The sequence below is a fragment of the Bombus affinis genome, chromosome 12, assembly GCF_024516045.1.
Source record: "Bombus affinis isolate iyBomAffi1 chromosome 12, iyBomAffi1.2, whole genome shotgun sequence".
NCBI classification, from domain to species: Eukaryota; Metazoa; Arthropoda; class Insecta; order Hymenoptera; family Apidae; genus Bombus; species Bombus affinis.
Genome location: NC_066355.1, coordinates 9,998,926 through 10,021,380, shown reverse-complemented (window position 1 = coordinate 10,021,380; position 22,455 = coordinate 9,998,926). Strand labels below are relative to the sequence as shown.

The 22,455-nt window shown below is 32.1% G+C and overlaps 1 protein-coding gene across 8 annotated transcripts; it reads right to left on the bottom strand.

Moving 5' to 3' along the window:
* Positions 1-138: 138 nt before the first annotated feature.
* On the bottom strand, positions 139-21,935 carry LOC126922367 (sphingomyelin phosphodiesterase). Of its 8 annotated transcripts, none has more exons than XR_007712716.1 (12): positions 21,779-21,935; positions 11,162-11,266; positions 10,330-10,535; positions 8,953-9,249; positions 8,203-8,595; positions 7,799-7,971; positions 7,237-7,599; positions 6,705-6,897; positions 6,452-6,636; positions 6,131-6,316; positions 3,985-4,142; positions 139-3,117 (listed from the first exon to the last, which is right to left on the bottom strand). XR_007712716.1 is itself a non-coding variant. In XM_050734901.1 (11 exons), exons 1-11 carry the CDS (start codon positions 12,863-12,865, stop codon positions 3,048-3,050), a joined length of 2,175 nt encoding a protein of 724 aa, XP_050590858.1. In that variant the 5' UTR covers positions 12,866-13,084; the 3' UTR covers positions 139-3,047. The 8 variants fall into 8 exon arrangements, 3 of the variants coding, with proteins under 3 accessions (XP_050590858.1, XP_050590857.1, XP_050590859.1); XR_007712715.1 differs by having other exon boundaries at positions 21,562-21,925; XR_007712713.1 differs by lacking the exon at positions 21,779-21,935 and adding an exon at positions 12,862-13,084.
* Positions 21,936-22,455: the final 520 nt, after the last annotated feature.

Below are 22,455 nucleotides of genomic sequence, written 5' to 3'. Positions count from 1 at the left end.
AATGTTAATGATATTTCGACAAAAGTAACTTTGTTAATATCATTTGGTATTATTGGTAAAAAGAAGTAACAAATATTATTCATGTGCGGCGTTATGCATACACACGGATGATATGTATAATTTCATTAAACACACATATTCGCACATAACATTATAATTATTAGTGAAAATGATTATGTATGTACACAATTTTCTATTATTCTGTACAAAGCGTGATATACATATTTCGATCGAACTTTTAATTCTTAAATTAAGCGATACATGTCTGTAGGATCGGAAGGATTTCATTTTTCGTAACGATAGTAGAAATGCATATTGCCGTGTAAAGCAGTTTTGCATTTGAATTTATCCAGATTATTTCTAAAATAACGATAAAAACAGTGTTCTTTCGTTGTTCGTTCGTCTTATTTTTATGATATACAGTTTCTTTCCAACGCTGATAAAGGCAAAGTCAGTGACTAAATGAAACGAACTTGTATTTCATCTTTTCTTCCTTCTCTATCTTTTTATTCTCCTTTTTTTCTTTTTTGACACAGCACGCGTTACGCATAACTAACAATTAGAATAATCAATATGCACGCAGAGTGGAACTCGATACGCGCACGGTCCACGTAATCTTTTTGTTAGTTTCTTAACAACGATCCAAAACAGTTTCGTTAACAGAGGAGATTGTAAATAAGGAAGAGATACGTATACAGTGTAATCAACAGATATTCTAGCATATGCGATTTTTCAATGTCCTTTTAAAGATATAAGCATACCTAAACTTAGTGGAATATTAGGTATTGATTTGTGTGCTTATGTTGGCCAGAGTTTTAAATAATCAGGATGAGAGACGAGGATAACTGACAATGTCTTGCGTTTGAAATTTGAGAGACGCCAGGGGTCTAAATAGATAATTACGTGAATTTCTATACGCAATTCCTTTTTTATCTTAAATAATTTTGCACCAAATCTTATATCTGCCTTGCAAAATTAATAATATTATATATATATATATATATATATATATACCCATACTTTAAGACTTAATTCGCCAACAATGTTGTAAAATTATTTTAGTTATTAGATGCAATGGTTTCAAAATATCAAAAGTAAATCGGTATTTGCTTTTAATCTTAATCGAATTCTTAAAGCATCGAAATAAAGTTACTTTATCTCGAAGAAAATACACAATTATGTATCTATCTATATCTACATCTTGTATACATGATGTAGAAGTTGTATGCTAAATTACAGATAAAATTTTATTGCAAATGTAAATATATCTCTTAGCAGTTTCATATTTAATGCCTTTCTGGCTTAAAATGAATAATTAAATGAAACATCATATTGATTTACTTTCAATTAAAAAATTTTCTATTTCTCTTATCGGACATGATCGACATAATAATGTGCAAGATATCTGTTTAAACGAAATTTTATTCTATTTGAACGTTATCGAATAATTGTTATTCTCCCTGGCGTCTTTCAGTGGTGATATTTGGATCTGTCCAATCAACAATCGTCTATATTGGTGTCATTTTTCGATAATTGTCTAATTAATATATTGATCGAGAATGAAGCTGCAGACGACTGCATTGTTTTCGTGTAGTTTTGCTGCAACCTTATTACTAATATCGCTCGCGGTGTTCCACGCGAAATGTTCCTAAAAATTTGTAACATATCACACGAATATACGAACACATTTGCACTTGCATACATACAGAAAGAAACACAACATATATGTGTGTCTATTACGACGACGCATGCATGAGAGCACACATTCACACACACTAACAAGTATGTCAAAGAGAAAAGATTAAAAGTGGAAATGCATACCGGGCGAGCGTAATATAGTTTTAAGCAAGGGTCACGTATTGTACGTATGTGTTGTACATAGCCTAAATAAAAATTACATTTAAAACTAAACGCGCTGTTCTCAAATATTCCACTTAAAATAACCAAATTGAGAAACGTAAAGGAAATATGAGATAAAGAAAGCACAAACAAACTTTAACGAATAGACCGCGGATTTTTATGCATTTATGTTACTTTTGTTGCTTTTTTGATCATTGTAGTGTATTTTTTTCAGATGATAATCCCTTATTCCGAATTAACCTAGCTTTCTTCACCTAGATTCCAAAAGCTTCCTCAATTTCCTTGGAACTCTCTCGTTGACACTAAAACTTGTATCGTTCATCGTTGAATATCCATTTCTTACAAGAGCATGTAAATTGTAAAAAAATTTTTATTCAATTATACAATTAAATCCTATATGTGAAACATCAATTATGCTAATGAAGTTAAGTGTAATAATCGCTAATTGTAAGTACAATTTTTGTATTTCCATTCATAAAAATGTTAATACGTTTATAATAATTATGTTTGTGACAACGAATTCAAAAGTAACTATACAATACAAATACGATTATGTACAAAATATTTCTAAAACTAATCAACAGTGTTTGTCGATTTTACCTAGATTTGATTTTATATCTGATTGATTGTATATCTTATTATTCAAAATAGTTGCATTTGCCTGATCTTTTAATTGTATTGCATGTAACAAACTTATAAATGCAATTACTTTTATGTAAATTCACTCTATATTTTTTTTTCAAAAATGTATTCTCTATGTTGAGATCACAGGGTAGTTACGATTTCAACTTGTATAGAATTGATATAAACTAAACATGGAATTTAAAATGATAACATGCTTCTCTGTTTGTCATTTTAGTACATTCTATATAGTATTTTTATAGTATTTTTGATACGACAGTAACACACATTCGATGTGTATGTTTATCACATTCAAAGGAAAAATAATTCATGTTTGAAAGTGAAACTTTACGCTATATAATCTCTCTATTGCTAGTTAAATAAATTCTTTTAACTATAACATAACACGGATCTCACGAATATATGTATCTGCATCTGACAATTCCATCATACTTTTGCGTGTAATAATGCATATTACAGCTTTCAAAATAACAATGTCACCATTGTAAATATTTAATAATTTAATAACAAAATCACATCAGTTTTCCATTTAATGTTATCTTCATTTATCCCAGGCCTAATACATACTTAGGTAAATTATATGCAAATCGAGGAATTGCCATGAAAACAGACAATCTGCAAAGAAAATATAATATACAATTATTTTTGAGGTAGGAAATCTGATAACAGCTTAAGAATTGAATATATATATATACATTTCAGCAGTTTCAATCTCTTAAAAAGAAATTTTAATCTATTAATTGTAGTATCTAGTAATTGTAGTAATTGTAGGAGTAGTAATTTAACCTAACCCCAATCTGTTTGTAACTTTCAATCAGTAGAAAAATATTAAAACTCTGGAATGTTATCTAATGATATCGAAATAACTAGAATTATATATATGTAAATGCGAAAACGCAATGAATACATTAAATATTTTAATGAATTGACTTTGATAAGTTCGCTCGTTAAGAGGTTAAATCTTTTGATCTTTTTCCTCTACCATTTTTTCTTTTTATAAACAAAACAGAGATACGATTTATCCAGAGTTATGTCTATAAATTGTTTTGCAGAATTACGTCAAAAATATACAGTGGTTTTGTATAACTTTAAAAGAAATGAATAACATCTTGTTTGTAACATTATCTTGCATGTTCCACATGCAAAATACATACAGCAATTTCAAAATTATTTCAATTATAAATACATTGTTGCACAAATATTTTTGTGAATCTGTATAAGTTAATCAGTCATACTAGTGATGCTCATATGAATATCTATTGGTTTTAGTTTGAAAACTAATATCTCTCTTTTATGATGAAATAAACATTAATTATTTGTGCAAGTAATATTCAATAACATGTTAAAAGAGAAGTTATATATAGTTTCAAAATTATTGGCAATTTATATTATATAGTGGAGGCTTTCATAACTACTAAATACTAATTTATGCGGCATTGAGCATAATTTAAGCGTATAGGTAAAATCTATGTACATACTTACACTATAAGCAATGTAGATTAGTGTTGGAAATTTCAACCACCATTATATGTGTTCCATCACCAGAAGGTACTGTCTGTTATTTAATTACTAGGTGCCATTTGCTAATAAATGTGTATATCGCATGAAATAGCTTTTTGACCTTAATAATGGTCAATAAACTGTAAATTTGAGTACTTATTATACAATATTAATATATAATAGAAAATAAAAAATATTAATTTCTTTTATGTAGTGTAAAAACAATAAAAGTTCTTCCGATTTTTGTTTCTATATCATTTCAGTAGAAAATTTTTGCAAAATAGTAAAAAGATTAGTTAGAATATATTACAAACTTCAAAACACCATCTTTTATAGTAATTTTTTGCTGAAACCACAAAAGCATTAATATATATACAAGCATTACAGATTTACTAAATATTGCAAAACTGATATTTTATTTAATAACATATATACAGTATTTATATATTGTAGCAGAATTTTTTAATAATATTGTTTCCCTCTATAATATTTGATATAACAATTATGTCACTTCTTTAGTAATTCATATCACTTTAAAGAATAACTAATAACTATAAAATGTACTAATGCTGTGCGCTGTTTATTTTGAAAAATTATGTTGCTACGTTTCTTGCAAGGAAAATGCTGAAACATACGAACAATGTATGCAACTTATACAGTAATTTAATTCTTTATGCAGCATATACATGCACTAAATATGACTTGCAGAAACCTATATTGAATATTAAAATAAAAATTAATTTAATCCTTTGAGTGTTTAATCCATAAATTAAATAGACAATTTAAAATGATTAAAATAAAAAATTTATTTTGTGATAAATTGAGGGAATAATACACCGTAACAAATAAAAAATTAAATGCCAAAAAAATAAATATATTAATTTAGTACATACTGTGTTTAACAAAAAGAAACGCAGGAAAGGAACACATTTCTTATTGCTTTTTTTCATTGCATCTGTATTAAAAATTAGATTCAAAAGAATTAGAATGTATCTTTCCATATTATTTACAACAAGTACAAGTAGTTAAAGTCATAAAAATGTGATCACACTTTTAACACATTTATGTTATGTTAACAAGCACTCAAAGAGCTAAATGAAAGAAAATCAGGAACAGAAGCCAGTTGAGTTGAAAATAATTAAAGTGCATTAATATTTCGGAAATAGCAGCATTTAAATATTAGTATATGTTCACTACTTCTTGCAAAAATGTTTTGTGGTTAGTAGATTACGAATGTTTATGCATTTATGAAAAATTTAAAGACAAGAAAAAAATATACAGAATGTAAATATGTAATATGTAAAAATATACAAAATGTTAAAAAAATAGTCATCAATAATTAATAATATTTAGTAGATAGAACAATTTTCTGTTTTAATTTTATATCTTCAATTGCATCCACAAAAATATGAACTTGTATAAACATTCGCTAATAATCTTTCATAAAATCAGTATTATTTTGCTTAATATAAACAAAAAGTGGTAATACAGGCAATTGCAGCGTGCAGATTAGTAAAATATATTGTACATATCAGATCTTTATATAAATATATACATTTGTAGTACTTATTACTTAGAGCTAATTGTTAACATTTGTTACAAAATTTCTTAATAATATTATTAATATGATTAATATAATATCATTAATGTCATTAATCACAATTCAATTATTTGCCTATCTCTAAAAATTTGTATTACTTATTTATAGTATTACTTTCATTGCTTTCACTGAATTCTTTAAATTCTTAATTTTATTGTCTATGAGAATATTTTCCAAATTTTTTGTAAAGAAATGATTCTTTAAAAGTCGAATTTTTTAAAATTTGAAATCTGAAATTTAAAATTAATATTGAAAGAAATGAAATCTTACAAACAAAAAGTTTGAATATTTTGTACATTAAAAATCTGTAAATATTGGCAATTACCTTTCACAAAGGAAGTGCACATTATTATAATTAGAAATTAGACTAATGAAATAGGGAAAAATTATCTGAAGAACACAAGAAATATCAGTAACAGTCATGTACGAATAATAATTAAATGACAAAACTATTTGCAGAATTATACGTCAACTCGGTTGGTATTAACATCACCAGAATAAGATTGGAACCACCAATTAGGTACGTACGAGAAAGCGAGTCCATTGTAAATCCAAGCTCGCCAACCTGTCCTTGTTTCGTTATCTATTCTAGATTCGAGACTTTGACACAGAGCTTTGCGATCGTGACTTCTTCCACTTCGCAAATCACAAAGTAATCTTTTTCGACATTCATCGTTACATTGCGGTCTTACGGGAGAATTCTTATAATAATGTCTGAAACGTAACAATATACAACGAATTACGGGTATTTTAACTAAATCGTATCAAGAACTGATGTTGTTTAAAAGATATCACATCTCAACTTCAATGCCTGGCCAATTTTATGACCTCGCTATATCTCTTACTTACTTATAATACAGATCGAAAAGCGAAGGTTCATTGCTCATCTTATCTATCAGGGTATCCCAATCCCGTGGTAAAAGCGATGGCATTTGATACGCTTGTCGAGCACTGTACATTTTGTGCCAAATAGGATAATCGTAAAGATTCGCTTCTTTTAGATTCATTACCCAGCTTTCGTGATCTACGACCATCTGTAACAAAATTACGACACATTTTAATCACGTAATCATATAATAAAAAAGAGTTTAGGATAACTTACCCTCGTGGTTTTTGGATGATCACCATCGACGTAGTATATTCTGTATCCTGGATTGAGTTCATAATAAGGTGTAACCGATGGTCCGACGTAAGCTATGCTAACAGCTCTTCCAAGATCAGCAATATCGTAAAATAATTGGAATTCATCGTAGTGGGTATGTCCAAAAAATTGTGCCGTGATTGTAGATTCGTACCTGTAAACATTGAATTTACAGATAAAACTTTAGGTTTACTTGAAAGTATGTACTTCTTTTTTTTTTAAATACTTATAGAGGATTCGAATCTAGTCGGTCAATATTCGAATCGATTTGCGATTTGCTTGACCCCATTGCTATTGAATATCGATATATTTTTCATTTTTTAGTATCTATTACTTTTTTGCTACATCGTGTATTACCACGACATAAGACTGGAAGCATGAAAACCGATAAAACACTTGGATAAACTGGATAGCATATTGCATTTGCATCTGGACATAAATGTTACAGCAGATGAATCATAGTCATTTGGAAACTCGTTACTGCTATACTAGCCTGTTAATGATTTGATAATAGTTCCTAGACCACACTTTCAAACAGTCCGAATGACCAGGTGGAATATGCCCAATGATGTGAACTTTCTCGCCATTCATTTCAGCTCCTTGCAACTCATAAACTAGCCATTGCAGTTCGCTCACTGGATCCGTACTATTTATTAGCAGCCACCAGTTTTTGTTATTGCAGTAATTCATATTGACAGAAAGGATTCTGAATCCTGGACGCACTAAAACCGAATAAAAAGCGCCACGGCGAACAGTGTGTGAAACACCTGCTGGTAACCAATGTCTCCAGTGTTTATCGAGCGAGTCGTACAACCACGATATGTCGTTTTCTTTTGGCACAAATGGTGGTGGAAAACTGAAACATTTTTTTTACATTAATCTCTTTCTTCTTACTATTTTTATATATTTTACTATTAAGCCAAATGAGTACAAAATCAAGGATTACACGTTATTAATAACAGGGTAGTATTAATAACAAGGTTTGTCAATGAAACAATCGAAATTTTGTCTACAAAGAAGAAAGTTGAGGAAGTAAGTAAAAGAATTTTAGTTACCTATTAACAGGAGCACTTTCATGATTTCCAAGAGCAGGAAAGATCGGTATTCCGGGAAACATCTCAATGAGCTGTGTCACCGTTTCATGCAAAACTTTCAGATTTTCCTCTCGCGTTTGATTCCACACGTCATGAGGTGGTAAATCTCCTGTCCACAAAATGTAGTCGATATCCTGGATTAACACGAGAAATTCTCCAAATTATACTGTACGAATTTTTGTAAAAACATCTTTTCTTATAAACATTTCTGACTAAAGTAAATCAACTACTTTTCCACATTCCTCGTTTACTTAAATGTCACAGACAATCACCGCTCGTTGTTTTAAATATAATTACAAATTTATTTCAAATAAATTATCTTTATTTCAAATAAAATTTGTCTGAATGTAAATCTAGTTACTTACAGAATGCGTATCCGCGATGTGCTTAAGCATATGTTCAACCGTTCTTTTTGGCGTGTCACATTTTCGGTAGTCACCCCATCGTCCAGCACGTGCGGCTGGTGTCTGGGGTGCCCCATTGGTTAATCTGCAGCACAAGGGTTCATTACAATCTGCGTTCGCACCCTCTTGGTAGTAAGGATCGTAGTGCGTATCAGAGATATGAAGAACCTTGAAGGTAGGCGCACCTTCTTGAGGCGGCACGGGTGGTTTCACAGGTGGTTTATTCACTGGCGGGAATGCAACTTCCCACTCGTGCAGAGGATTATACGCGTCGTCGCATGCGTCGCCGATAACAAAGCTGCAGATTTGCGATGGTCCCATATTTACTTGTTTCAACACGTAAATGACTTCGCCCTGAAGAAAACCATCGTTCAACGTGCAATTAATTCCACAGAAAACGGTCTACAACGATATTTAATATTTCAAGTAAACTGAAAATATTTATGCAAAGATTATTCATCTATGCATCTATAAAACGTTTGAAGATTTTGCTGACAAAGTAACGCTAAAATCAGAAGATCAATAAGAATGTACTTATCATGGTTTTCTCCTGTGGTTTTCATACACGAATGATTAAAAATAATAATAAGAAATAATTTTAAACAGATAGAGTTTCATTTCAGAAGAGCTGCTTTTCAAAATCAACCAGTTGAAATGATAGGAAATTGTAGAATGGTTTGATAGAAGGGAAATTAATATCGCAAAACTTACCCCAAAGAGCAATGTAACTCCGTGACAAACTCGAGGGCTTTGAATATTAAGAGATGTACAAAATTGGTAAATGCTGTTCATAATTTCTTCATCGTTTTTGCCAACCTTTATGTAATGTAGAAGAAGACCCGCGCCAACTTTGCACGCTGAACAAGACACTTTCGACATCACCGATGTCTCCACCTCCATCATCACTTGTTTTAGATCCAGTAATTTTAAAGCTTTATCCACAAATCCTGACAAGTGTCCATTTGGTTGCGCGTTCTCCATCTCCCACAACATTCTAGGATAATTGTGCTGAAAAGAAACACGCGAATTTTTACCACGATCGATGATAGAATATTAAAACGATAAATATAATTATATAAAATTTATCGGCAATTAGATTGCAAAGTTTCTACTTAAATTCGTTTTTAATAAAATAATGGTATTGATAACTCAAGACTAGTTCTCTTTTATACAAATTTAGAAATATTTCCTAGGAAGTTGCGATAGGCGATTAGATCTCTCAACGCAGAAAACGCATCTTCTTTTTTCTTTCTTCATTCGGAGAATAATAAATTTTCTATCGAAACGAAGAATCGTATCATCGCAAAAACTTTCGCGGGGAAAGTCATTGACATTGGATTAGAGTCTAAACTTAAGTAGGAAGGATACAGTACAGGTATATATATACTTATCCTTGTTGATCAAGTTGGTGAAAGTATTTTGGCACTGAAAGTGAGAGTTGGCGACATCGTGGAACGTGAAAAAAGGCGGGGAAATACGGAAGAACCAAAAGACAAGGTAACACCTTGTGAAAATAAATCGATATACAGAGTGTTTCCGAAATCATAGCACAATCGGAGAGAAAATGATTCCTCGTATGAAAATATAGATGAACATTTTTTTCGCATACAGCTCTCGCTCAATTTCAGTTCTCAAATCTTATATTCTCTACCTCGTATTTAATATGCATAATTCGACATTTCAAAGTTCCAAATTCGGTATTTCTTAATCGATACCATTGCTCTATTCCTTTTACATAGACCACGTGTTATCCCGTGTCCCACATCCCGTGAACTTGACTTCGGATGCACAGATATAGGATATTGACACGTTGGATATAGAGTATGTGAATGGTATGGAAAGTGGGATAGAGATCGCGGGGTCTAATATGCACCTTTTCACTCAGAAACGCACTTTCGCAGCACATATGTAACTTTTTTGTATTAGTAATGGAATATTGGCTGTGGGATACGAGCATGACACAGAGATATGAGATATTCCGAGTGGATGGCGTAAAGTTAACGTTTTCGAAAATGAGTCTCGGTCTATAAAAGTTTGGAAAGCCCCGAACTTAGAGACGTAGCATAGAGACGTTACCAATTTTCTTACCCGTGAAAGTTGATCGAGGTTAGTACCATTAATGCGGATAGTTTCCGCGGTCGGTGGTAAATCTCTGAGCGTCTCAGTAAATGGTAAAACGGTAACGTCCAACCCTCTTGCGGCACTTGCTTTGGCGAGCCATTCGTCTGCAAGTTGCGTCCAGTTGCTCATAGGCATTTCCTCTTCCTCCTTTGACCTGTCCCTGACGGGATTTCCTGCAAGAACAAAATAATAAACATTTTTCTTTTTTTTAAGGAAATGTGGTATTTAACCGTTTGAGGGATACGACCGTGGATGAACCTGTATAGCATGAACCTGTAAACCAAGGTCTGAAAAGATCCTGAAAAGAATCTGAAAAGATTTAACATCCAAAGGTTCTTCCTATTTCGTAAAGTTTGAAGTTTACTTTCAGGATTCTATTCTTTGGTATTTTGATGTTCGTTTAAGCAAATTCGCAAAGTATGCCAATGTCAGGAACGTATAGCTATCTAAAAGTACGCGTTCATGCAGAGTATCTTAAATTATATAATTTCTCCGATACGCTAGAAACATTCTATAATAAGCGTGTCTCAGGAAATCCCATAATTCGTAATCAAATCGATATCATCAGACAGCATATAAATTTCAAGTACTTTCTCTATAAAACGAGGTTATGGTATTGCAAACGTTTCGCTCCATTTTCGACGTGGGTAATAAACTATCATATAGTTTATGTAAAAGTAGTAATGTGCTTGAACCTCCCTCTCCCTCGCCCTGTGTTTTATCTTTCTTTTTTATCGGTATACAACACTGTATACTATTTGTTCAATTAATCGAATGATCCAAAATGCAATTTACATACCAACAGCGCTTTTCAACATTCCAACGAGGAAAAAGCAAATAAGAATACTCGTGATGATCCATCTTTGATTTGGCATGCTACGATTTGGCTCTTTGGTATCGTCAACTGAAACGAAAAAACAGCGCTATTTTACATCAGATATTCATAACAAGCAGAAAATTATAAATAAATAGATCATAAATAAAAATTTCTTTACGCAATCTTTAATAGCGTATAACAGTGTTTGCCGATGTGAAACGTACGCATTACTTGGAGGAAATCTCGAATACATATTTTGGAGACAATTAAAAAATTATGTTGTATTCGTCATCTTCATCATCGGTATAGCCAAGAAATCACTATTACTTTTTATACTAGCAGGCGTTCCTTCTTACGTAACATTCGTACGTGTTGTTGGTCTCCTGATTGCCCATTTTCCCATAATTAACTAAATCGAGCGATCTAATTAAAAACACCTCCACTATTTCTTTTTGTCTTAATCGAATTACCTATTTATATTATATATATATATTTTTTTTTTTTGAAAGCTTGATTTATTATGCTAGACAGTGCATCAAAATCTTTTTCGGACATTGAGCCGAGACACGATCGAAAAAATGTTGGAATGACAAAAGTTGAGATTTGGGATACGCTAATGTGTAGGGAATATTAATAACGATAAATTTAAATCGACGATCGACCAACCTATTAATCGAGGATCGTGTGTCGTAGTCTGTGAAATTGCACGCGCAATGGATGTTCTTTCGATCGTAACGTGACTACCGGTTGCAGTGGGTCAGTGAGATCTGTTTTGGCGAAAGTTCGATGTGCGATCGTATCTAACTGATGCGCTATTTCCGTATATCTCTTTCCTTTCCTTTCACGAGATTCTCACAACGTTTACAATTAGTCGCAGCAAACTATGACCGATCGAAACCTCCGATACACTCGATCGCCAGAAATCGCTATGGGAAGCTCGGTGATTGATCGCTATTCACCATTGTTTCAAGCAGTATCAATGACTCGTACTGTTCTTAAATTAACAACTTCTTTGCTGAATTTGTTTAACGCGGAGAAGAAGAGAAAAGAGGAGAGAGTGGCATGAATACTCTACTTGTGATTTCTGCGATTAATACCATATCCTAGCTGTACCGATAACGTGGAATCAGGGTTCCGTATTATTCGCGGGCAAATTATTCGAAAAGCTGATTGCTCAATTTAATAATCGTTTTTCGAATATTTTATCGATGTGTGTGCTGAAAACCTGGACTCTCTCTTGCGTAATTAGACTAATATTATTAGTGAAAGTTTGCAATTGGCACGTTACAACTAGCCACAGTTAATACATTCTTTCTTAGCAGAATAAAAATTAAGTTTTACAAATGAACTTTGGAAATCGTCAGCCGCTCCATTATTACGCATTCTTGCATAAAATTGCAAAATTGTAAAAAAATAGTCCGTGTAACCCGCAATTTCTAACTTGTCGATTTATCAATATCGCTGATTAGTTTTCTAGAAAATTACTGTGCGTCTCGTTGTGTGTTTATTATTAGCAAATTACCGTCAAAGAGAGCTCCGGTATATACACAACGTAAAATAAACCTACTCGGTTGTGAAACTCTTGCACTTTCGATAACAATGAGCGGAAGGAGGTTAAGCGAACTCAAACACAAAAGAAAAAAGGAATAAACGCATTCCATTCGATTTTCAAGCGAACCTACCCATTCGCCACGGAGTTGATCGATAATTTTATGTTCCATTTATTTGTCTGAGAAACGAGCGCCATTCGATCGCGTCCTGCCAATAAAAATAACGGTGCACCGAAACTACTTCGAATTTCCTAGCACGGAGGAATTCCAAAGGTTCGGTTGATGAATCAAACGGCGAGAGAACGAGTAAAACAGCCAAGTGGAATAAGCGGTTAACCGTTATTCGACCCACCAAGGGACCTTGCTTGCTGAAACAAGCCACACTTCGGCTATGCTCCGTATTTCACTCATTCAAAATGAAATCGTCGCAGAGCGATCTTTCAGACTCTCAGCTTCCGCGCTCGCTCCCCACTCTCCGGCTGCGTGACTAGTGTTTCACCGCGAGAACCAATTTTACATTGAAACAAACGAATCGAGCTTCGAAAATTCTATGCAACGAATCGTAACGATTATAACTAAGATATTTATGCACGTAATTGAAAAAATGTAATTTCTCGTTACCATCGGGGTAAATCACGATACGAAATTATATAAATTATAAATAGGATATTATTACATATTTCTGCTTATAGACGTGCTTCGATGGCAGCGTGTACAGACGCATAGCTATAGCCAAAATTCATTGTAGATGTACCAGTATTGTTTTACGAATATCTTGGAAACTAAGGCCGACCAAGGTTATATGTAGAGGAGAAAGTTCTTCAAAGTTGTTGAACTTTACGACATATTCGACAAATATTAGCGAAATCGAAGAGTTCTACGGAAAGGTTCAATGAGATCATCTCTTTGAAAGATACGATAAATGAGAAACAAGATAAAAGTAACAAATAAGATAAAAAGCAGCAAGGGCAAGATTTTAAACAATCAAGATGAACGATATAGCTTACGAGCAATTAAGATAAGCACCAGAAAGATAAACTCGAGAAGTGTAAAGATTGTTGAAAAATATTTCAATGAAAAGATTTGCGATTACAAAAAATATATACGATAATAATTACAACAAAACGAGAATTGTTCGATTTCAGGAACAATAAGAGTATTATCATACATCAGCGGAGTATATGTATTAGTATTGACCTCGGCAATAAAATTTACCATTTCCTGTTTAAACGTCATTGAGTTGTGTTACTGAATGATTCGTTGGTCAGCTTGAAAAGAGAATCTCTCATTGTCCAGCATCAAACAGTCCTTCATCATGCTCAATAAGTTTCCACAATTACCGCGGCACTTGAAACTTAAATCGCTGGTGTTCTTTAAGTTTCAATCATCCAATATACGTATAATATCTCTTTGAAACTTTGCCAAGTTCTCGATTCTCTCGTTTTAAAATTCACATTTTTCACGACAATTATCAAACATAATTATTTTCTATTATTTTTAGACACCAATATTTATGCGATATTAAATTTCGTCATAATTATCGATATCTCTTCCATCTCGCCTCTTTCGATGATTTGTTAATACGTTGTCGAGGTTATGATCTCCGACAACTTTTTCTTTCTACGTGTAACGACCGCTCGATTTGGTTTCCTATATATTCGCAAAAAATTGTCAGTGCCACCGCAGTGAATTCTATCCATAACTGTACGTCTGTGATAGAGCGTATACGTCACATTGCTGGCCGACGATCGTCAGGCACGACCGCATAAAATGACACTTAAACCCAAGCCTGTATGAACTATACACAAAAAACAAGAATTAAGTTTGGGTTAGGCGGCTATGTTATCCGGCTGCTCCACAGCATGGCGTCCGACAAACAATAGCGTCACATGACTATAGAGAGAATTTACTGTGGGAATACTGGCAGTTTTTTGCGAATAATTCAAAACTAAGGAAAAAGTTATTCAAAATATTGATTTCTACGACATATCGAAAAAACGATCGAGGTCGATGACACGACTGAGATACCTATAATTACCAATTTCGTCATTACTTCTAGTTTATTATTCATCGTGCAAAAAGTCGTGTGCATTAAATAAATGAAATTTATGTTTCTGCTAGCTGGAACAAATGTTTTAATACATAAAATACCAACCAGCTCAATAACACTATTATCCAATAAACAAATGTATGAAACAATAGTCCTCTCGAACGAATAAGAGTTACGGTATGAAAGTATTCTCAATTATCATAAGGAAACTATCACTTAACCTGTATACCTGTAGTTACCAGGAGAGACGAGTCAACTCGTCACTCGAATTACTAATCTCTTGGAAATAATATCTTTATTTAGCAATCTTCTATTTATTATGCGTTGACTTTTGCTGAATATAAATTATATCGTGTTTACATTTCGAAAAATTTAATATTCGTTATTATCGGCTAAAGAACGCTTAATAGTTAAAATTATGTTCTACGTAATATTATTATCTAACGTCGATACTATTACATAGAAAAAACAAACTGCGTGACCGATAGGAGGGAATAGTGTTTCAGTTCAACGAGAGGAGTAGATATCTTCATGGCATGATACCAGTAATTCAATCATCAGTTTAATATAATCACAACCATATTACATGATAAGAAAGTTTGTACTATCTGTATCGTAATTCATACTGTAGAATCTAAGAGCTTTGATATCACGATTTCATTGCACAAAAGGCTTTATACCATTGGTTCTCAACTAGTACTAACTGATTCACACTTGTTACTAATAATAATCTATCTAAATTTCTATCAAGTACTGTATGTATAGACAAATCTAAACTTCATCTAGGCGCAACTAATTTTTTTCTAATCCTAAATGTATGTTCGCAGTAAATATCTGCTTCTATATACATTTTCCGATTGGTTTCAAATACCAATACAATCATGATAATCGTGTCTCGTTACAGCGTTAATGGGACCCATTCAAAATGTCAAAGTGTTTTGTATAATACATGGTAAACGTTCAAATACCTCCGTGAATTAGTGTACATATGTGTCTGATGTATTAGCGGAATTTTCTAAATTACCCTGCAAATGATTTACGTACATTCTTATCTAACTACGTTTACACGTAAAATAGATTTAAGTTTCTGTAGATCAAAACTAGGGTTACTCGAATTAAATCGTACGAACAGGAAGCCGTCACGGATACTACAGTTAATCGTATGCGAAGTTGAAAGTTATCAAACCAACGAGGAATACCTTGTATAGTATCTAGCAAGAAAGGGGTCATTAACTGTCATCGATTAACGAGAGTAGACATACATATTAGTTTGGCACTCTCGGCGAATGATAATATATTATTAAACATTTTGCTTTAATAGAGTTTGACAGTCTCATAGAGTCAAGAATAGAAAGACGTCTGGGACAAAATAATCACTGTGTGAACATCGGTCGAATTCAATTAGCTTTTAGCTGTGGTTACTTGACTCTACCTACTCGCATTAACTTAAATACTACTGTATGTACGGGTAATGATATTTAAATATGACAACATAGGAAATGACTTCGTTGTATCTGACTACTCTATAAAAAATAATTTCAAAAATTTTAACTGAACAGTACTTCTGCTAAAATCCTCAAAACAATCATATGTTTCTCAAGAATAATAAAATTCAACTTGTAATTAAAAGAGATGGAAAAATTTTATCTTGAATTTCAATCCTGTATCGCTTTTGGCAACATTCTCTTTCTGTAACATTTTCTTTATTATAAATGCCCACTGATCCAAGGGCAATTGCAATTGTATATGACAGTGTAAGATAATATTGTATAAAATACAAAATTTGATTTTCAGTTCAACTTTGGAGTGTATACTACTATAGGAATGTTATATTATTAGTTTGTAGGTAACAGTATGATTAATACAATATCGTTTGCACTCACACGAAATCGAATATAATACCCCGTTTCACCTATTCGTCACTCACTACTTCTACGACACAACAACACAATGATCTTCACAGGACAATGATAAATTCAACTCTGACTCGTTACAACGTATTCCATGCTCACTTTTTCCCTTAAAATCCCTTGGTAACGCTCATAACACACCTTGACAACGTTAACATATCTTGACAATGCTAATAAACAATTACCCCTCGCACCACGTCCTTCCCTGATGTCACACTATCCCACGCTACATACATTACATGATCGTTAATAGCATAAAATAAAAATTCTCAGGAATGTAAGAACACTTAAAAAGATACGAACAAGTTACGAAATCGTAGCACAAAGCACGAAGGAAGTGTTATTGTTCTCGATAGAATCTGTTTTCATCAATTTGGGAAAATACTCACGTAAATGAGACATTACGCAAGAAAAATACTTGACACGATCTTACGAAATAGTAACTGTCACTAATTCTTTCCTGTTCGCTGTTCTAGTCTTCCAACAATTATAATCCAATAATTAATTGCTGCTCGAAATGTACGAATTCTTCTTTGTTTTGATAAGAAGTAATTCAAGGAATGAAAATTTTCCACTTAAAATTTTTCTGTTCTATTCAAAGCTGATTCTTAAAAAGCGATAGAATTTGCAAAGAATTCTTAAAACAAAAAATAGATTTCTATTTTATTCTATTAAAAGCAGAATATTAATTTAAATTTGGTATCTGGCACGCGTTGAGCGTAGAGTAATGCAATGCCGTACAGTAATAAACTCAAAATAGCATATTCTCTGCATTACACTCTGTATGTGGTAGTTTTTATTAGTTTTAAACTTCGAAATAATGCGTATAAAAATAATATGACTTTTTCGACATACATAAACAGATAGATAGCATAAAACGGTACGAAAATTACATAAAGAATTATAAATAACGCAAGCATTCGAACTATGAACTGAAGTAAACGCAAAAGAATCATGTCTGCCACTTATAAGTTATGTTCTATACTACTCTGAATGCTTAACATTTTTTATTATTTCTCGTATACACAGAGTACTTGCCATTAAATCCATTAAACATTTAAACATCAATTCCATTGAACGTTTCATTAAATATTAGCTCGATTGAATATACGGACGTTTCGTTTATCTGCAAACGGTAGAATATCTCACGAGTGATTGAAATTACTAAAAAAAATGTTTTGACAAAAGTTATTTGATTCGATATGATTCATAAAATTGATCAAATGTCATATTATCCAGATCCAATCAGATCTGGGGAAATTTTCATACTTTCTTATATTCATAATATTAATATTACAATGTATTTTTAAATACTGTTTCACTTTTATAATATTGTTAATATTTGCATATTAAATCGTATTATCAATGGTTTTAAATTTGCATTCTAGTCACTTGATTATCAGAACAACGTATGTCAGGATATTAAATACATTATTAAATACAATGTTATTAAATACGTATCACAACAAATAATAGAAATACATAAAAAAATATTTTTAAAATATTTTATTATAAAATGTATCGGCAAGATAATGCTAATCTCAAGTTACCATATGTAGATATTTGAAACGGGTCGATAATTTGCAATGCACGTATATTCCATAAATGAGACAAGCTGCAAAATAATTTAGGAACATGAAGCACGTAATACCATATATATTTACCTATTCGAATAAAATAATTAGAGAATCTCTAAATGCATAATCTAAATATGTACTCGTATTGTACAAACTTGAGCATGGATGTTTCATATAACATTTTTAAAGTCGCGGAAGAATCAAGAAAAGGCTGTTGAAAGCAAAGAACAGGAAATCATTAAGATAGTTAAGAAAATAGCACATACTTTCAAGGAAATGTTAGCAAGGACAAGAGAAGAAGTTATTACTTCTGTTTCACTTTTCTATTTAGAAGTTGTTTCAGAGAGATACTTTTTACTTTTGCCTCGAATAAAATTTATCCAAGCCTCTAAGAAACTTGTATCTTGTGATTCGCAATAAACACTAATAATATTAATTTAATCATGCAAGGAATCCTAGACACGAGATGAACAGTTCTGTTGCCCTAATTACCGCTAACAAAATGTGCTACACCGTAATATTTACCGGTTTCCCCCTTCGTTTGATATGAAAGATTTATGTAAAAAATAGTATTATATTTTTATCTTTAAAAATGAAGTATAATTTTTTAGTGCAATCAAAAAAGTCTACGCAAAGATTTGTTTCATCCATTAAATCTTTGGTGGGCATGAAGCATTGCGCTTTAAACGTCATAAATACTTCTCTATTATACGTCTCTGACCTATACTATTTTTCCCGCCCAGCAAAGAAATGCCATAACGAGTTACTATACTTCGGGAATTTTATTTATTTTTGAGCGTGATACGCATCCTGTACAGTTTTGCATCTTTCGATTCCCCATAAGTGAATAAACGTTCGTATACACGTATGGAACTATACATCAGGCACCCATTCAACGAATCGTTCATGACCAACGGCCGATCGTCCTATGTCTGAAGCATCTAACCTACTTAATCCTCGCTCTCTCTCACCGTGACGTCACTCACTACCATCGTAACTTTGTCAAGCCCCCCAGATTTACTTTAGATGTGCAATCGTAACTTGTGTCAAGAACTTTTATACAAAGAGGTCATAATCATAGCTAATTTTATGAATTAATAGCATTTGCACTCACGACTGATCACATTTCGATTACCCTTGAATAATAAGAATATGAGATTGTGTGCACGCGAAGCACAGTGAAGATCTGACGTAGTCGACATAATAGGATTGGAAAATATTTAAGAAGTTATTTCGAGAAATGTTTACGTATACAAATAATTGTATTCATGAAAAGACTAAATTGCATAAACATTCACAGTCTAATAATAATATATAAATAATGTTCTATACGAAAAGGTCAATATAAATGAAATCTTAATAATAATTGAGTTTACATATAATAATGGTATGAATCATATCGTATTATGTGAATTGATTTCCTTTTCCCATTCTAACGAATCGTTTATATATCATCGCCAAGACCCCCCGATTGATTTTCTCATAAGCCTTGTTCAGATTAACCAAGTTACTTAAATTCAAACGACTTGATATCAACTGATTTGACAGATAAATAGAAATTTGGAAGAATATTTCAAGTTGATTAAATAACAGATTCACAGTGAGTGAAGTAATTTCAAGCTTCTTGAATCTACATAGGTAGCTTGACTAATGTAAATGAGGCTTCGTGCATTCTAATCAATACGAAGTGTCATTGAAACTATACCAGATGTATAGCGTAACTATCAAGTTCAATGCAATAAGTTCAAAGAATAAAAAACGTCGCTATCATCCGCTACTGTTATGAATACGAATTGATATAGCGTCTCGATATAATACGTATGTACAGTACTATAACTAATCAATTTAATAAATTACATTGAAATCAAGGAAAACAATTTAGATAATTCGTAGAAAAATATCTGGATACTTTTTATTATTTTTGACTTATGACTTCTGATTATAGTCAAATGAAACTGCAATGATATTATTCTTCGTAGTTATCATAGCTATTTCTACAGTATATTGTAACACGATTAAATTAATTTTTAAAAGATAATATGCAATATTAAAACTAACGCTTGAAACTACAATATCTTGTTATACCTATATATGAGAAGTCTTAACGCAATTTAGTTATTCCATATCTTTGTTTTATTTTCATCGTGAAATCTCCTTAACTTCACCTGTAATATGAATTTAGGACAACGATGTATATCGATAAATAAACTGTTAAAATAAATAAATAAAAGGTGATCGATACGTACGAAGTCGTGATGAAACAATGCAAAGACAGAACGTATTGCTTAATCGTTTTTGATGGCGTAAGAATACACTTGATTTGCAAAAACAAAAAGGCCTTATGAAATTCCTGGCCATGGGATTTTCATCACGCGCATCGAGCTCTCCGCATAGCAGCACCGTATTTAATTGAAATGCGTGTCTTGAAAGTCATTCGTATTGTTCGAGTGAACACGCGTCAAAAAATGCCCCAACGCGAAACCTTTCGTGTAAGACGTGCGTTCCATTCCTACTAATCTTAAGGTTTCGTTGTGGCTTATCTGCTTCGATATTCTTTTAACATTCGGTTTGGCTTGTGCCTAAAATTCTTATTTTTGTCTATATGAAATTTGTATTTTTCAAAAAGTGTAATATGCCAATGTTGTGTAAATAAAAATAAGGACAGGACATAGGAAAAATGTTTTTGCGTTTTTAATTTGATTGTTTTCGATGAATATAGATTTTAAAAATATGTTTCTAGCTATCAAATTAACTTAATACAATTGTGATAAAGGTTTATTTTATTTAAATTAATAATAGGGCAACTTTTGATGACGATTGATGGCTTTTTAATGAGCATTGATGAGTTTTTAATTATATCGTTAATACAGGCGACTAATGTACTATAATCTTCCAATTGCCCCAAAGATATTAAAAATTGTCATTCTCTGGGACGTACTTATATATTACATTAGGAAACGCTTCTCTTTATGTTACCTTTATCGTTATCTTTATACATGTATAATATATTTATATTTATTATACTAGATAGTAGAAGACAATATAACAAAATTATTGTTTTATAGCAAAAGGAATTTAATTTCATAGAAAAATAAAGAACAGGTTATGCGTTCAACGACATTTTGGACAACTTTTAAATGAATATGTATATAACTAAACATATAGATCGTTTAACTTTTCAATACAATTAGCAATTTCAAGAGTAATGAAATACGTTAAAGCGGTAATAATAGTCTGCCTACTTATCAGCTGATTACAACGATAATGATATAAACTAAAATGTAAGAAAACTCACGAATTTTGAAGTACGTAGGGTGTCACGTGGTACATAAAGAAACGTTGGGAAGTGCAAGGATTGAAGAAATGGACAATTTGAAAAATGTCTAACGTATTCTCCGAGATAAATCAGTTTTGTAACATTTCAAGATTCAGCCGGACGTTCCGCACGTTTTCTAGATCACCAGGGACAAAACGCGCACGCACACGTGTTCACTACACTCCACGATATTTACCGAAAGGATTCTTCTTCTCTTTTTCTTTCTCCCCCCCAATCGGTTGTTGGTATTCCACGCGCGTGCGTATTAACCCGCAACACAAACACGTGTGCCAACCTGGCCGCAGTGACGACTCGGCGTACACTGAGCAATACTCGGCGAATGCACAGAAATATCCCACTTACTATTTCATCCCGTACTCCCACTCTTGTCCCCACCATTTGCATATAGCTTTTTGTAACTTCATCTGGCTTCGTTAATTCTTCCTATAATGACTTACGAAGTTAAATAATTATCTAATTAAACGATAAATATATTCGTCTTTGTTTAAAAGCAGTTAAAGCTTAAAACTGATTCTTATATTAGTACCTTACATCTACTTTGCAAGAAATATTTAAGAAAGGATGGTTTTATTATTAATGGTAAAAATTGTAGTTCTTAACATAAGTTAACCTGTGAAAAAGCATTAGAACTTTAGCAAAAGAAAAATTAACTATTAATTATTATCTCATTTGAAACATTCGACTGCAGATGATCCATATAGTGGAACCCCAAATTCTGTATTATATGGAACCCATACTTATAATACTGCTTTATCATTTAAAATCTTATTTAATTTATTTACGAATTGTTTGAATTAGATAATGAAAATCTTTCTAGACATATGGAAAGACGATCGCAATTGATTCAAATAG

Bases quoted from the DNA above. Each gene is read 5' to 3' on its own strand.
- LOC126922367 (XM_050734900.1), bottom strand. The intron at 7,600-7,798 runs GTAACTAAAATT...AAAATGTTTCAG, and splicing joins GAAAGTGCTCCTGTTAATAG to TTTTCCACCACCATTTGTGC. The intron at 6,898-7,236 runs GCTAGTATAGCA...CAATGTTTACAG, and splicing joins TATTATCAAATCATTAACAG to GTACGAATCTACAATCACGG.